Raw genomic sequence first — 18,546 nt, 5'->3', positions numbered from 1 at the left:
TCCTGCCCTGAAATGAGGGACAGCCTGCCCAGAATCCTTCCCAACCCTCCTAAATTGCTTTTCCATCATCCAGCCAACCTACACAGGATCCTAGTCCATCTCTATGTCACTCTCACTCCCAACCCCTTGTCACAGGGATAATATCCCTACATCACGCCAAGTGCAAGAACTGCCCAATCCATCCACCCAGAACCTCATACTCCTGTTCTGTGGCAGTGTTATCCTGGGCCACCATAGGCCAAGCCACCTGAGAAAGGAGCCATCAAATACCAAGTCTGCTGTAAACACTACACAGCTTTTTATGTCAGTATGATTACCAACCAGCTGTCCATCAGGATGAATGATCACTGAAAAACTGTTGCCAAGAACAAAGCTGAAATCCCCTCACCCCCTCCCAATTCACGTCGCCATGTCACCTTCAGCTTGCGCCACTACCCACCGGCCCCTGCAATCATACATTACATAGTAGCACATATACCTCCCACCACCTGCACCAGAATTCCTAGCCGGTAAACTGGCTGCCTCCCTCCAAGCTGCTACCCACCCATGCCCAGCCATCTCCCTCTGTCCATGCCACCTGACAACCAGTCCACCCGCTAAAATACAGCATCGGCATTGTAGTCCAGCTGGCACCAAAGCACAGCGTGTGTGTGTGTGTGTGTGTGTGTGTGTGTGTGTGTGTGTGTGTAAATGTGTGTGTGTGTGTCTACAATCTCAAGTAGTGCCTACTTCTACAAATATCATTACAAACACATTGGCAATACAAGACATGTTAGGGCATCAGGTGACTGAAGAATATTTATTGAACAGAAATGAACTGTCATTATAATATGATAATGGCCTTATAGTGAATGGATAGTGTTTCCATCCTTGAGTTCTACTGTATATAGACTATTTCATGTGTGGCATCACATGTCGACTGATAATTTAATTTGTATGCCACAGTACCTGCAACATAGTCTACACTGTTAAGTATATGTAAGTATAGAAGATAACTTATGTCTAATTTAAGTCATTGTTATTATTATGTTTGTGAGCTCTATCAGCAATATATAAGCAATGTAGTACTCTTCTATTTTGGTGTGTTCTTTTATAGGAGCTTAATAATGACCTGATCATCGAAAGTGGTCAATTGTGTGCTACATAAATGATATCAAGATACAGCCTACAATGGACAAGATTTTCTTTTAGAATAAAAACTAACTGAGACCTCAATATTTGCTGAAACAATGCCACTCATAAGATTCAAGGCTATCTCCACATATTTACGCTTTGCTACTAATTCACTAAAAACACAATATTATAAACTGAGAAAGGTAAGACCAGTCATTTCACAACAGCTCGATATATTTCGAAGAGTATTTGTTCCAGGCAACAACACTAACAATGGCAACAGCCTGTAGAAGTTTAGTGGTACACTTTCCTATCTTCAATACAATCAACCAAAGAGAGCCGGATTTGGCATAAAGACATATAAAGTCTGCTTTTCAGAGAATGGAGACAGAGAGAGCTAACATTCGTATTGTAAAACAATATTGTTACAGTGAAATGGGCTGATAGGTAAAATATTCCCCTCTTGTCAATGCTTCATGACAGACCAAAGTATGTGTAGGTACATAAACATGAAGAAATGAAGCTGAGACCGATTGTTTTATTGATTACAACAAAGGAATGGATGGAGTTGATATACACAAATAGTGTCTGTTCTCATATCCACTTATGAGGATATATGCCAAGGGGTAGAGGAAGATATACAGTATTTCTATCACCTGGATATACTGATGCATAATGCAAGTGTAACATATCACGTACTGAACCCAGCACTTATGTCATCAACAATGTTCTGGATCAATGTGGCAGAGCAGCTCTTGAAGAAAGTAACTTTCGCTGTATACACCTTTAAGGGACAACCAAGGAAAGCAGAATATACACAGAACACTGGTCCCCCTAGAAGATTATGATATCTGTTTTGAATATAACATGTGTAAAGTTACCTGTGGACAAACATATCAAGATATACCATACACAACTAAACTGTTTGTGAGTATTAATGACAAATTAAAAATGATTCATGGTGTACCATAAACCCTGGGACTATGTCTGTATGATTATAATTTTATATTTTCTTAACGAGTACAATTTCTTCATATTTCATATATAATCATGTATACCTTGAAGAACAAAAACATACAGTAAAAACATTAGTATCCCTATGACAAATGTATTCTAAAAAAAATAAAAACTATGGGAATTGGTTAAAACTTACGAAACCCAGAAGCTGTAACATCTGAACATCATTATTCCCCCACGAAACAGGGTTAGGACTATGTATCCTAACTTTCCGGCACTAAAAAATTTAACTGTTCTTCAAAGTTCCTAGCTTTAAACTCCCTTAAAAATTAAGCCCCCCCCCCCCCCCTCTCTCTCTCTCTCTCTCTCTCTCTCTCTCTTTGTGTGTGTGTGTGTGGGGGGGGGGGGGGGGGGGGGGGAAGGATGGGGGGGGGCAGTGGAATCTGTGGAATCTGGAGGATGCGTATGCATGTTTGACTGTTTTATTGTTTCTTTAAGTATAACCTGGGTTTTCGGCCTTTTAGGCTATTTTCAAATATTTGCTAAAAACAAGAACTGCATGCAGTAAGACCACCCAAAATTTCAAAAGATGTAAAATGCCTTAAACAATGAATGTAAATTGGTGTATAATTATGAAATATGTACTTACATTTATGTCTTTAACATATACTGGGGGACATATAATATGTTGCCAAGCTCAAAGTTGGCTACTAATTAAGAAAAATATTGGTTCCCCATGAAATGCCAGATGTAAAAGCACCACCTAGTAACAAGTACGTAACCATGGAAGCATGTGATATTTAGTAAAAACAGGCTTACATTGGTAAGTAAAAGGTTAGCACCTGTCCTGAAAACATAATGATAGTGAAATCAAAGAGTATGAGCAGTAGAGCAATTAAATACTAAAATGACACAGCATCATAGATATATGACTATTAATGTTAAATATCTTCAGACTATACATAACAATCTAACTGTCCATGATAGCCAACTCTGAGCCTGGTAAGATGTTAAGTGTCCTGCAATATATGTTAAAGGCAGAAACTGTAAGTACATATTTGGTAATTACTCCAATTTTCATTTATTGTTTAAGACGTTTTACATCTTTTGAAATTTTAAGTGGTCTTACTGTACACAATTTTTGCTTTTAGTGAATATTTGAAAATAACATAAAAGGCCTAAATCTGGGTTGTACTTAACAAACAATAAAACATTCAAATGGTGGTGTGTTCCTTTAAAAAAATATTGTACGACTGTTGCTCAAAACATCAAAAACTGCTTACTTTCCATTTTCTCTTGTCATCTACCTGTAATTACCTCTGCACTTGACAAATTTATAATAACTCTGCTGCTTTCCCACTGGTTCCCTCACTATAAGATTTACCAATACAACAAGGTCTTTCACAATTCTAAAGTTATTCCTGTGTAGAGCCCAAGTACCCAAATGGAATTTCACAATTACACATCCAGTTTGATGTACTGATACACAGCTACAATATTTAACAGATCACTGACTAATATACAATGAAGTGCCAAAGAAACTGGTATAGGCAAGCACATTCAAATACAGAGATGTATAAACAGGCAGAGTGCAGGGCTGTGGACGGCAATGCCCATATGAGGCAACAAATCTGGCACAGTTGTTACAGCACTTGCTGCTGCTACAATGGCAGTTAATCAAGACTTCAGTGAGTTTGAACATGGTGTTATAGTCGGGGCACGAGCGACTGGACACAACATCTCTGAGATAGCGATGAAGTGGCAATTTTCCCCTACGACCATTTCACGAGTGTACCATGAATATCTGGAATCTGGTAAAACATCAAACCTCCAACATCGCTGCAGCCGGAAAAGATCCTGCAAGAATGAGACCAATGACGACTGAAGAGAATCATTCAACATTGCAGAAGTGCAACCCTTCCGCGAATTGCTGCAGATTTCAATGCTGGGCCATCAACAAGTGTCAGTATGTGAACCATTCAATGAAACATAATTGATATGGGCTTTCAGAGCTAAAGAGCCACTCTTTTACCCTTGATGACTCCATGACACAAAGCTTTATGCCTCACCTGGGCTCGTCAACACCAACAATGGACTGTTGATGACTGGGAAAGTGTTGCCTGCTTGGATGAGTCTCGTTTCAAATTGTATCGAGCGGATGGATGTGTATGGGTATGGAGACAAACCTCATGAATCCATGAACACTGCATGTCAGCAGGGGACTGTTCAAGCTCCTGGAGACTCTATAATGGGGTGGGACGTGTGCAGTTGGAGTGATATGAGGCCCCTGATCGCGTCTAGATACGATTATTGACAGGTGACAGATAAACATCTGGTCTGATCGCCTGCATCCATTCATGTCCATTGTGCATTCTGACGGACTTGGGCAATTCCAATGGGACACTGCGACACCCCATATGTCAGAATTGCTACAGAGTGGCTCCAGGAACACTCCTCTGAGTTTAAACACTGTCTTTGGCCAAAAAAACTCCCCAGATATGAACAAAATTGAGCATGTCTGGGATGCCTTTCAACGTGCTGTTCAGAAGAGATCTCCACACCCTCGTACTCTTATGGATTCATGGTATCATTTCCCTCCAGCACTGCTTCAGACATTAATTGAGTCCATGCCACATCATGTTGCGGCACTTCTGTGGGCTCGCATGGGCCCCTACACAGAATTAGGCAGGTGTACCAGTTTCTTTGACTCTTCAGTGTATATGAATCACATTTCTAAGTGCTTATTTTTTTCATTGCAAGTAGCAATGTCTGCATGTCTCCCAGTAAACTACAAATGAATTTAATATTCATTAGTCTTTGCATGTACCTCACAGAATATACAAAACACAGAAACCTTAGTCTCAATACATCTCCCAAAATTACAATAAAATACGAGCAATCAAGTGAGAGAAAGAAATCTCATATTTATGAGTGTATAATGCAATTAATGAATTCATACTTTCCAACAATAAAAGTGTAACTCACAAGTCACATACCAGTTTCCCAATGAGTGACTCTCCAACAAGAAGAATTTTGGCTGCCAAACAGTACAGCGAGGAGGTGCAAGCCGCCAAAGTGGCATCAAATCAAAACACTTGCACCAGACTGGCATTCACACGACATTTAGCTGATGTATTTAGACCACAGAGCAGCAAGTGTACCACCAACTGAGGAGGGAGACAGATGTGTAAAGCACAACAAAACACTCACACATATATATTACAGAGAAAAACATATTAGCAGCTTTGAAACTGGGAAGGAGGAGGAAATGAGTGCGGTAAACTAAGCCATCAAATGTGAAAAGAAAAACAACAAATAAGTATGAGAGCTGAGAGTTTTAAAATTGAAGAGAATACAGAAGAATGTAGACCAGAAAAATATGATACTGGGAAATGTTTGGTCAGGTACACGTTCTTTAAAACTATATCCTCGTCAACAACTAGCTACAGAAGAATCAAGAATTATCTTTTCCTACTTCCATTTATTTCAGAAGCATATATAATAACATATTTTATGCCATCAGTTTAAATAGCAACTGATCTACTACTAGCTACAGCTAAAATAGGCAAAGTTGTCATCATCTTGAAGGTTGATTAGAACAGCCTTACTAGGCAAGGTCCTATTAGAGATGGTGTCCACTCCTGGTAGCTGAATGGTCAGAGTGACGGAATGTCATACCTAACGGCCCAGGTTTGATTCCTGGCTGGGTCAGAGATTTTCTCCGCTCAGGAACTGGGTTTGTGTTGTCCCTATCATCATCATTTCATCCCCATTGACACGCAAGTCACTGAAGTGGTGTCAACTCGAAAGACTTGCACCAGGCGAATGGTCTACCCACTGGGAGGCCCTAGCCATATGGCATTTCCATTAGAGATGGTATGCTGTTGTCTTCTTCCAACCTTTGACCTGACTTACCCAGGCAGTTATAGGGAATCTACATTTTAATCAGTATTCTGAACCAGGTTGGAACTCAGTATTTTTCATATTAACAAACTTTGCAACAGATGAAAGCATTGGCAAGTGTCAGGCGAAAGTTCTAAGACCGACTGATACTTTCTTAAAACTTATGATTTACGAAAAGCGATAAATTTGAGGTACACAGAAAACTTCCCTTGAAGTAACCTGATATCTAGGACTTATCCAACACAAATTAAACCCCCTAACAATGACCAAAATGCTAAAAAAGTTTGTTTACCACCTAATGTACTATGGTGCAACACACTGACAATCCAACAGCATAAGAAAAGCTGAAAAAGTAATAATTCAAAAATATTTCTAGTGGTGTGATGTTTCTTACAAATATCTACAGAAAGATGTGGAACTTTTTTCTTTATTTAGTAACGGAAAGCTATGTTGTCATGGCAGTTACACTTTATAAACAGGTGGTATTGTGTTGCTCCTGGAGACACGCCGCAATTTAAGAATTCCTGGTGTTGTTTTTCACTCTGTGTGTCATATCTCACATTGAGAACATAAAATCATGCTGTAGAGAGTACTTAAGTTAAACTGTCTGCCAAAATGAGGCACTTATTACAAAAAAAATTTAAAAATAATCCAGACACACAGCTGTTATCAACACTTTTTAGATTATTGATTTTCCCTACTTAACTTTATCACACATCACATTAAAACACAGAAAAAGACAACATGTGCCAGAATGAAAGGACATCAAGATTTAATAACTAACCTTGTCTTCTTTATGATTGTCAGTAATTCTGTTCTTGTTTTTGCCAAGTTATCAGTTAACACTGAGACAAGCATCAGTGAGCCTGCAGGACCCTTCAACTCTATGAGACCAGGTTTGCTAGCCACTTTTGAATTCTGCAAACACAGACGGAAATTACACATATACATTTACCAACTTGAAATACAAATTCTGCAAATTAATCAAACAGTTGTGTTTGGCAGCTTTTGCAATCAAACAGTGCATATAGTCTGTACTGAGTTTCAGTGAAAAAAGGGTTTATTTTGCATAATCAGGCAATGCGAATGGAAGCATCCAATTACATCCATCTGCTTTGACCCATGACTTGGATGTGCTGTGTTACATGACATCACTGTGGCATGGTGTTTTTGAGTCAGGATGTGTTTGTAGATGTGTTGTAGTGTTTGGTGGGTGCTCTTGTGAAGTTGGTTGTGTTACAAGTGGTATTTGATAATTTGACTTTGCATAACAATTCTGTGAATTAGTTGTTGGAAGAATTTCCTGTCTAGCCAGTGAGTTATTCCAATTTATTGTTTTATGGTTTACACATCCTTGTTTCCTTTAGGTACGATAAATGTCATGTTTTTGCTATGGACTGAAATTTAATACATTCTTTTTTTTTCTAAGTGATGGATATAACGGGAAAGTTTAACATTTATTTGCTCCAGAAAGTGCTGGGCAACGATATGATGATGACTATAAGATTGTTGCAGGGGTTTGGCTTGACTGCTGACTACTTGACGTGTAATGTGATCACAAAGCTGACTAGCATTCCAGCTCGGACCAGGAACCTGTTATGTGGTGGTGTCACCTTTGGCAGTCTAACTGATGAGGGATCTATGTCTACATCTATACTCTGCAAACAACTGTGAGGTGCTTAGAAGAGGGTACATCCCACTGTACCAGTTATTAGGGTTTCTTCCTGTTCCTTTCATATATGGAGTGCTGGAAGAATGAATGATTGAATATCTCTGTGTGTGCAGTAATTGTTCTAATCTTATCCACACAATCCCTGTGTGGGCGATTCATAGGGGATTGTAGCATATTCCTAGAGTTACTATTTAAAGCCATTCTTGACACTTTGTTAATAGACTTTCTCGGGATAGTTTATCTTCAAGAGTCTTCCAGTTTAGTTCCTTCAGTATCTCTGTAACACTCTCCCAAGGATCAAAGTAACCTGTGACCAATCATGCTGGCCTTCTCTGTACACGTTCAATACCCCTGTTAGTCCCATTTGGTATGGTCCCACACACTTGCAGCAATATTCTAGGGCAGGTCGCATGACTAATTTGTAAGCAATCTCCTTTTTAGACTGAGTGCACTTCCCCAGTATTCTACCAATAAACCAAAGTCTGCCACCTGCTTTAATCGCGATTGAGCCTATGTGATTATTCCACTTCATATTCCTACAAAGTGTTACACCCAGGTATTTGAATGAGTTTCAATTCCAACAGTGACTCATTGATGTTACAGTCATAGAATACTATGTTTTTTCTTGTTTTGTTTTGCAAAGCAGACAGTTTTACATTTCTGAACATTTAGAGCAATTTATCAATATTTGCATCACCTTGAAATCTTATCAAAATCTGACTGCATATTTATGCAGATTCTTTCAGATACTACTTCATTATAGATAACTGCATCATCTGCAAAAAAAACCTTGATGTTAATATTAATACTGTCTGCAAAGTCAATAATATACAACATGCAATAATATACAACATGAACAGCAACATTCCTAACACACTTCCCTGGGGCACACCTGAATTTATTTCTACACCTGACAAGGATTATCCATCCAAGATAACATGCTGCATCCACCTTATCAAAAAGTCTTCAACTCAGTCACAAATGTCACTTGATATCCTATATAATCAAATTTATTGACAATAAGGGTAGATAGGGTAATGAGTCAAATGCTTTTTGGAAATCAAGAAATACTGCATCTACCTGACTGCCCTGATCCAAAGCCTTCAGTATGTCACATGAGAAAAGTGGAAGTTGGGTTTCACATGATCTATGTTTTCGGAATCCACCCTGGATGGCAATGAGGAGATCATTCTGCTCAAGATACCTCATTGTGTTTGAGCTCAGAGTATAATCCAAGATTCTACAATAAATCATCGTCAAGGTGGACAGTAATTTTGTGGATCACTTCTACTATCCTGGTTCGAGCTATCTATGTTGGCCATCAGCAAGATTGCTGTACTTACATATTATTTCTGTTATCATTCATCTTTACATTTTTGTGGGCATGAGACAGGAGTGACTGTGTAAAGCATTTTGGATTGGGTTTCTTTTTGTAGAAAAGTGTGCACTGACTATGGGTTGGGTGGGGTTGGGTTGTTTGGGGGAGAAGACCAGAAAGTGAGGTCATAGGTCTCATTGGCTTAGGGAAGGACAGGGAAGGAAGTTGGACGTGCCCTTTCAAAGGAACCATCCCAGCATTTGCCTGGAGTGATTTAGGGAAATCATAGAAAACCTAAATCAGGATGGCCGGACGCGGGACTGAACCGTTGTCCTTCCAAATGCGAGTCCAGTGTGCTAGCGACTATGCCACCTCGCTCGGTCACTGAGTATGTGAAGTACAGGAGGAAGCTGGGAGGGCGGTGGTGGAGTGGTTTGTGTGGTGAGGAGGAGGGCTGGGAGGGGGGGGGGGGGGGTGTTGACGCCCCGTGGTGCCAGCGGAGATCAATGAGTCACTGTGTGTGTGTGTGTGTGTGTGTGTGTGTGTGTGTGTGTGTGTGTGTGTGTGTGTGTGTGTGTGTTGGGGCTGGAGGGGGGGGGGGGGGGGGGGGCGCTTTAGAGGATGGGCAACACGGCAACCTAGTGCTACTTGTCAATGACATTTTGAGTTTTGGTATTGTTGGTTTCATTTTCTAGGTATTGATGGTTTCGTTTAAGCTACATAGGTCAAGTGAAATCTGTGGTACCACATTTTGGAGTTGTGTCTGGTATCAAGGGGCTACATCTGAACTAAATAGGTATGTGAAATGTAAGAATCCTGTGGTTTTCGTGTTTGTAGTGTTATGCCATATGTTGAGAATTTTTTATTTCATTTTGAGGATAATATTTTTTTGCGATGGTGCTATTTTGCATATTGCATATATTTAGCTTGTGCCCACCCTAAACCCCCAGCTTCCTGTGGTTTTCCTACTAGTTTCATTATTCTCATGTTGTTTTGATTTTTGTTCACATGTGTATGTATTGACATTAGGGTCGCCACATGTATATACTGGAAATATGGGTGTCCACCATCTTGATGACATCATGTGGGGTGGAATCAGATGGGTGGAACCTGACATTTTTGTATGGAACCTGACATTTTTGTAATGCCATATTGTGAAAAGTAAATAAGCAAACAATTGCCGAAGAGGTCTTGAATTCTTACACTAATTTCCCAATATGTTTACACGTTTTTAGTATTTAAAGTCAATAATAAGGTAAATTTCAGATGAACTGTTATTTACACAACCAAGAGACGAAAGCAATTTTTATGTTGGTATTGCCTTTTTGTCTAATGTTCACAGTGGGGCTGTCCTTTGTGTTACAAAGATTTTCAACAGACTGCTGGCAGGTATAATGCAAGGAATTAGGACTCTTCACAATTCAAAAAAAATTAATGACTTACCCAAAAGCCAACAAACTCTTGACAAAATAATTTCATGTAACAATATTGGTTGTAAAAGAGGAATTACATTATTACAGCATACGGAGAATCATTATAGTCTGACAATTGTGACTTAATATTAAGCAAGCATCTGTAAATCAACAAAAGCTTTTTGGAATAAATCAGGAAGCAGTTACAGGTTTGTTTCCTCCTCTAAAGTAGCAGCTTCCCAGCTTGTTTCACTTTGTTCACTTAGAGCCTCTGTGAGTAAAAACCCATCAAGAGCATACAATGAGTCAGACAACTGAAATATTAAGAGGTGGGGTTCAAATTCCCATCCGGTCATTTAGCTTTAGATTTTGCATTATAGGGGAAAACTCAGATCGATCCTTTGAAAAGAGGCTGGCCTACTTTATTCCCAATCTTTGTCACACCTGAGCTTCTAACTCATCTCTAATGTCTTCACCATTCTCATGGAATTATATCCTAAACTACCTTTTCTCTAAGTATAATAATATAAAGTAATTAATTGTTACTACTGATTCAAGAATGAGTTGTCACCAGCTGATTCTCTCTACTGATGTACCCCTTTACTCACTACACGTCTTTAAAGATTTTCCTTCAATATACAATGGAAAAAAATGATCAATCAAGTAATGATCTAAAAATACTGTATACAATCCACTGACAAAAAAGTGAGCAATAAACAAATTGTTGAACTGCAAAGAAAATGAAAGTGCTGTTTCATACTTACTACAGCTTATGGACTGTTAACCTTAACTTATCAACACACTATACTCAATGATTGTATTTTTTAATAAATCTGGAAGAACAGTTAGGGCTAAAACACAGCCCCACCACAAGACTCATTTTGTTCTGTATACGCCAAGGATTTTATAATTAATCCAACAAAAGAAGCAATGGTACTAAGCCACACGACGAAAATATAATTAAAAAGGAAACTAAAGCAAAATTTATATTTAAATATACTAATCTAGTTAAAAAGGCATCTGTAAAAAATATGCTGTCCTTGACTTACCACGAAGGATGCATTGCGTTTGTTGGCCTCTTTTAGACACTGTACTATGGCCTGAAGAGAATGTACACAGATGAATTCGGTTACAGTGACTCAAAATGCAGTGCCCGCTACTTGCATAACACAGTTGGACAATGTCAGGAAATACATGTACAATCTTATTGTTAAAATGTGGTATTTCTTGTGGAACAAGTAATTACATACAGTAAATGTTTTTTTAACAATCACAGCACAAGACCTATGATAATGCTGAATGGACAGGTAATCCCATTGACAAATTATATTCTGCATGAAATATTTGAGTCTTGGGTGAGTATTTCTGAACTGGCACTCTTTAGGAAAACTAGATCTGAATATCGGCATGTGCCATAAATGTACAGTTTTTATCCATCTCCATCATTCATTTCATTAAATGTCTGCTATAAATCACTGTTGCTACAAACCTAAAGTGTCAGTCCCCTACATACATGTCCTCGAGCATTGTAGTAATGACTCCAAGGAATGAAGAACTAATGGACATATGAAGAGACAGATTAAAGTTCTGTGTTGGTTCATGAAACCCATTTCATTTGTCAATTATGTCCTGCTTGTGGATGGTTGAGTTCAATGTGTAAACCCCAATACATACATCACTCTTTGACAAAACAAAAGTATCAATGAACCACAAAAATACAGGGTATGAGAGATGGTCCGAGGGCGAGCGAAAGAAAGAAGGAACTATAGGCAGAAAAAGAAAGAGGGGATTAGAGGATTGATAGCAAGGAGAGAACTGGTTTATGTGCACATGAGGAATGATAAACAAGTATACATAATTAACATTATAATAATGCATGCAATACCCTAAACACAGATGAGTATAGCAACACACACTAAACAAGTAATAGTTTAACTGGTTTCATAAACAAATGGAGGAATTAAATTATGTAATCAAGATGATATATTACCTGTGCTGCTTTTATGGCATTTTCAATAGATGCTACAGGCATGTTGTTCTTTCGAGCTCTTTCAACTACTTGCGCTAACTGGACGTTGTGCTCTGGATCTGCACTTTTACCCTCTGCAAACACAAACAATAATTATTAGTGAAATATTTGTCAATAATATTAAAATGTCAAAATTAATGTATGTAAATTAATATTAGGCCAGAAGGTAAGATAAAGAATTTAGAATGGATTACCTATATGTTAGTAATATCAATTTTCCACTTACAGTTTTACAGTCATGAATATTATATGTCAAATTATTTTAATTTGTTCACTGAAACACCAACTTTGTATTCAATATTCAGTAACTATATTAGCATGCACACTAAATGCTAGTTTTTCACAAATAATTATGTTTAACTAGAACAAACTAGACACACATTCAACACATGGTTTCTATTTTAGAGACATATTTCAGCACAAAATATTATCACGCCATTTTTCAGGCTCATTGCTAACTCCTAAATCTATTCCAAATAGGGCATTTGTATTTTACAGACACACTTTCCACACACAGCAATTAGTGCACTTTTACAGTCTCTGTTGCCTGTCTGTTGCAAGATGGTAGTAGAGTGCACTTCATCAATGAGCTGCTTCACCATATAAGAGAATGAGTAATGGTGACTTGTTTTTGTCCTAGCTGGTAACATTTTCAAAAACTTCTGGCATGCTGGAAAAATTTTAAGAATTTGCTGGCCATCAAATTTCTTCCTTGGTTTATGGACAGGACAACACAGAGTGTGAACAGAGGATTGTTTTTACTGCTTTAGTGGAGATGCTCTAAATGAAATAAAATATGTACTTTATACATACAGCAGCAGCGGTTCAGATTACCAGAGCGTAAGTTGGTAGTAGCCTCTGTCCACTCCACTATTCTCTCTCCACAACACTTATAGGTGAAATAAGTTTACAACTACTACAAACTCCAAATTCCGACACAAGAGTGGTTTCTAAGTTGATTTTTCACCAAAATCGTAGCCTAAGCCATTAATGAAATCTCTCTCTGACAGCATCTCTCCCAAGCACGTAAGCCCACCAAATTCATAGCCTATGCCATTAATGAAATCTCTCTCTGATAGCATCTCTTCCAAGCATGTAAGCCCCGAGTGTGTGGGCAAAATTAAATCCTGTGAGGTATGTTCATGTACAAAAGGCAACACGACAGGGTCTTATCGCGATAATCATATTTTTCTGTTTTTGATTCTGCATGTCCTCATGACACAGTTTAATCACCACAATTGCATTTTTCTGGTTTGGATTCAGAATGTCTTTCTTTATTGATTCACAAATACATTAAAAAGTACTCATAACGGAATTGTCACCTCTCTTGTAGGCAGTGGAGCCTCCTCACGCTATGATTTTTCATACACAAATGTCTTCCAGTTTCTGTCTCTGTCTCATTTACGTCTCCATCTACCATCCAGAATGTTGAAACATTTGTCCAAATCTGTTGAATTGATTGCAATGAAGCTGGATACTGAATGGCAAAGACATCATCTTCTACCAACTTCTGTTCATTCACAGTATGATCTTCATCCACACGTTTCTGTGGCACGAAATCACTGTAATTACAGGAGCATTCAATTTCCAATCTATCATGTGAATTCTCTAAAACATACTGCGTACCTCTATCTATGGTCACATTTCCCATGGTGTCTTGAACATCTTTTTCATACAAATAAATTCATCAAAAAACTAAACATAAATTATCAACAACTTAAATATCCACTCAGCATCAAGAGATACCAATGCATGTTTTAAGTCTGTGTAGCTTACTAATAATTCTATACTGATGCACCTGGAGCACAAGTTACAGTGAAATATTTGGTTTCACTCTGTTTCTATATGTTTATTGCACAAAATTTTCATGCTGACACTAAACTCATAAAATAACGGAAATATCTGTACATCACTGAAACAATGACAAAATATAATGCACTTTTAAATAGTTAAAAAGATTTCCTGCAATGGTACTCAAAATGTTGTCAAGGCTTCCATTGTTAGAGTCTTAAGTAAAATGAGCAACCATACTCCTCTTCATGGGTTGCCACAAGCTTCCCCAAGTGGAATTCCCTGATATTTCCCTGATCTCCAGACCAGTTGACAATCTGTCTTTGCAGCTATCATACAAGAAACAATAGTGCAAACAAGGAAATATCTAAAAAAAAAAGGCTTGCATGCAGATGGTGTTTCCTGATGTGGGCAAAACTATTAAGTAGTAACACAAAATCTTTTCTAATGAACTGTTTGTAGATGGAGAAAGCAAGCCAAATGGTATATGTGTTTCATTAAGACCACTGACATTATTTTAGTTCGATAAAATGAAACACATTCACTATAAAAATTTGCATTTCCTTGGAGTCATAAGACAGATTTAAAATACCTTCACTGATTTCATAAATAATCACAGGAAAAAGGTAGGCCTCTTGAAAGAAGTGTCTAACGCAAGGAAGAATTGTATAAACCAACACTGTAGGTGACCGCCAATAAAATGTTGGTTCTACTACGTTCGTTATTGTCGGATATTACCCACTGTGTTATATTTATTATTTTACAGGCATTGTGTGATTTTTCTTTCAAGAAATATATGAGTACATACCATACAAACTGCTAGTGACTGACACAATTTTCTTCTTCTTACTGTCCATACTTTCTGACATGTAAACTACTTTTGAAGTGCCAAAATGTACTAGAACAAATAAAATGTCTATAAAATGCCACACTGCACAATGCACTTGTTGTGAGACATCGCAATTCCTGGAATCCATTGTCCATGGCCTCTGGCCTGCTGAGGAGCACCACAGTCCTAGATCCAGGGATAAACCACGAAAATCCACAGCATTACGCCATACACAAACAGATCTGGCATGCGGGCAGATCGGTGTGATGGGCAGGGCCTGCACATTAGTAGGAAACGAAAGGATTCAGATCGGCAGGCCCAATCCATTGCAGATACCCGTAGAAACGCCTTGCGGTTTTGGCCTGTCACAGAAATTCAATCATGTGGCCAGCTATTACCAAGCCAGAGGCAGCATGTTGATAAAATGAGACTATAGTGATCAATCCACGCAACAGATATGTTGTTCAAATACTCTGAGAGTCACTAATGATGAGGATAGATATCAACTCACCATAAAGATGATTGCTGAGCTGCAGAGAGCCACATGGAAAACACAAATACACTGTGACAAATACATTTTCAGCCATAGCTTTTGTCAGAAAACAAGAGCACACACACATTCACACACTCACTTAGACACAACTCATGCACACATGACCCCTGTCTCTGGCCACTGCGTCGAAAGTCTCTGAAAATCAGAATCAAACAAACCACTCCTAATGCCTCCCTGCGTCACATAGGCAGCTGGTAGGCTTGCAGCAAGAAGTGATGGCAGCACTGACTGAAAGCTGAGGGCAGTGGTAAGAAGGGGAGAAACAGTAGTAATGAGGGGAGTGGGGAAGCGGTGAACGTAGTCAGCTGCACCCAGCAAGAGACGATGCGTAACACCTCAGTAAACAAACCATTTCATCTACTGAGACAAAAACAAGATTTTCCAGTGGTTTTCTTTCCAAATTCCCTAACGTGTTTGAAATTTCCTATATTTCCTGATTTACAGAACCTATTGCAACCCTGTCTTCTCAGCAAATTGCAAGAGATTAGATTAGATTGGATTAGATTAATACTAGTTCCATGGATCATGAATACGATATTTCGTAATGATGTGGAACGAGTCAAATTTTCCAATACATGACATAATTAAGTTAATTTAACAACATACTTTAACAACTTTTTTATTTTTTAAATTTTTTTTTTTTTTTTTTTCCTTAATTTATATCTAAAAATTCCTCTATGGAGTAGAAGGAGTTGTCATTCAGAAATTCTTTTAATTTCTTCTTAAATACTTGTTGGTTATCTGTCAGACTTTTGATACTATTTGGTAAGTGACCAAAGACTTTAGTGCCAGTATAATTCACCCCTTTCTGTGCCAAAGTTAGATTTAATCTTGAATAGTGAAGATCATCCTTTCTCCTAGTATTATAGTTATGCACACTGCTATTACTTTTGAATTAGGTTTGGTTGTTAATAACAAGTTTCATAAGAGAGTATATATGCTGAGAAGCTACTGTGAAGATCCCTAGATCCTTAAATAAATGTCTGCAGGATGATCTTGGGTGGACTCCAGCTATTATTCTGATTACACGCTTTTGGGCAATAAATACTTCATTCCTCAGTGTTGAATTATCCCAAAATATGATGCCATATGAAAGCAATGAGTGAAAATAGGCGTAGTAAGTTAATTTACTAAGATGTTTATCACCAAAATTTGCAATGATCCTTATTGCATAAGTAGCTGAACTCAAACGTTTCAGCAGATCATCAATGTGTTTCCTCCAATTTAATCTCTCATCAATGGACACACCTAAAAATTTGGAATATTCTACCTTAGCTATATGCTTTTGATTAAGGTCTATATTTATTAATGGCATCATACCATTCACTGTACGGAACTGTATGTACTGTGCCTTATCAAAATTCAGTGAGAGTCCGTTTACAAGGAACAACTTGGTAATTTTCTGAAAGACAGTATTGACAATTTCATCGGTTAATTCTTGTTTGTCAGGTGTGATTACTATACTTGTATCATCAGCAAAGAGAACTAACTTTGCCTCTTCATGAATATAGAATGGCAAGTCATTAATATATATTAAGAACAACAAAGGACCCAAGACTGACCCTTGTGGAATCCCATTCTTGATAGTTCCCCAGTTTGAGGAATGTGCTGATCTCTGCATATTATGAGAACTACTTATTTCAACTTTCTGCACTCTTCCAGTTAGATACGAATTAAACCATTTGTGCACTGTCCCACTCATGCCACAATACTTGAGCTTGTCTAGCAGAATTTCATGATTTACACAATCAAAAGCCTTTGAGAGATCACAAAAAATCCCAATGGGTGGTGTTCGGTTATTCAGATCATTCAAAATTTGATTGGTGAAAGCATATATGGCATTTTCTGTTGAAAAACCTTTCTGGAAACCAAACTGACATTTTGTTAGTACTTCATTTTTACAGATATGTGAAGCTACTCTTGAGTACATTATTTTCTCAAAAATTTTGGATAAAGCTGTTAGAAGGGAGATTGGACGGTAATTGTTGACATCAGAGTGGAGTTATGAGTGAAAACAGTTCAATTGCTGTCTTCAAAGAATACAATATTATCACAATGAAATTGTTGGTGACTTAACTACAAATAGAAGCTAAGATACATGCTTTTTCAATATTTGACAATCGATACACAATATGACACAACCAACTTCGATTACTACAAACACGGGTGAACTAACATGTTCAGTTCTCCTCATAACACACATTTTTTCAATATCTGACAATACGGTACACAATATGACACAACCAAGTTCGATTACCATTTACACAGACGGGCAGCGATGTAAATTCGAACAAACTTTGTATTCAGTATCTCAGTAACGTATTAACCAACACCAAACAAAAACTGTGCGTATACGGCCCATCTTGTGTCTATACATACTACTTGTGGAAGACCATAGATCAAGTTAAAACAAGCAACCTCACTTTCCTTGTACGGCCACGCGTATTAAACGTGACATTTTCGTGAAGACAGCGGATTTCTGTGAATCTTTCAAAGCCTTTATGTGCTTAATGTTTTGCCATTTGCTATGGCCAGCATTTCGCCGCCAGTTATCCCAAATCGCTTTTTTTGTATTAGCATTCAACACTACACACCTACAAATACTGTACATTTTGTTTGTAAACAACTACATTACAGCACAAAGATCTTAACATGTCTGTTACAGATGTCAACAGTCATGTATGCACATGCACTAGAATCGTGCACTAACATAACCTAAACTGCAAACACCATCACACTGGCTCACTGTCGTGCCAGCTGGTATAATAGACGAAAAAATTGAAAGTCGTATAACTTAAAGAGGACCATGTAGTAGTGACACTGAGAGGTTGTGCAATAATATTGAGAACATAAAAAACTTTATAAATATAGTTAATTAGTTACGTGTTCCGTTGATCAATCTCATGGTAACCGTTATGCTGTGGAACGTACCAAGGGCATAATAAATTCACACAAGAATGAAGGTTTTT

The 18,546-nt window shown here is 38.0% G+C and overlaps 1 protein-coding gene across 1 annotated transcript in view; it reads right to left on the bottom strand.

Moving 5' to 3' along the window:
- The window catches only part of LOC124777859 (translational activator of cytochrome c oxidase 1), a 51,170-nt gene extending 32,917 nt beyond the window's left edge, over positions 1-18,253 (bottom strand). Inside the window, exons 1-3 of the mRNA XM_047253395.1 lie at positions 18,005-18,253; positions 12,366-12,478; positions 6,758-6,891 (exon numbers count right to left, since the gene is read on the bottom strand). Coding sequence (XP_047109351.1) covers positions 6,758-6,891; positions 12,366-12,478; positions 18,005-18,188 — 431 coding nt within the window. The 5' untranslated portion in view covers positions 18,189-18,253. The remainder of the gene's footprint in view (positions 1-6,757; positions 6,892-12,365; positions 12,479-18,004) is intronic.
- Between the last annotated feature and the right edge of the window lie 293 nt (positions 18,254-18,546).

The sequence above is a fragment of the Schistocerca piceifrons genome, chromosome 2, assembly GCF_021461385.2.
Source record: "Schistocerca piceifrons isolate TAMUIC-IGC-003096 chromosome 2, iqSchPice1.1, whole genome shotgun sequence".
In the NCBI taxonomy this organism is placed as follows: Eukaryota; Metazoa; Arthropoda; class Insecta; order Orthoptera; family Acrididae; genus Schistocerca; species Schistocerca piceifrons.
Note: the sequence above shows the minus strand (reverse complement) of the source record. Positions and strands in the feature narration are given on the sequence as shown.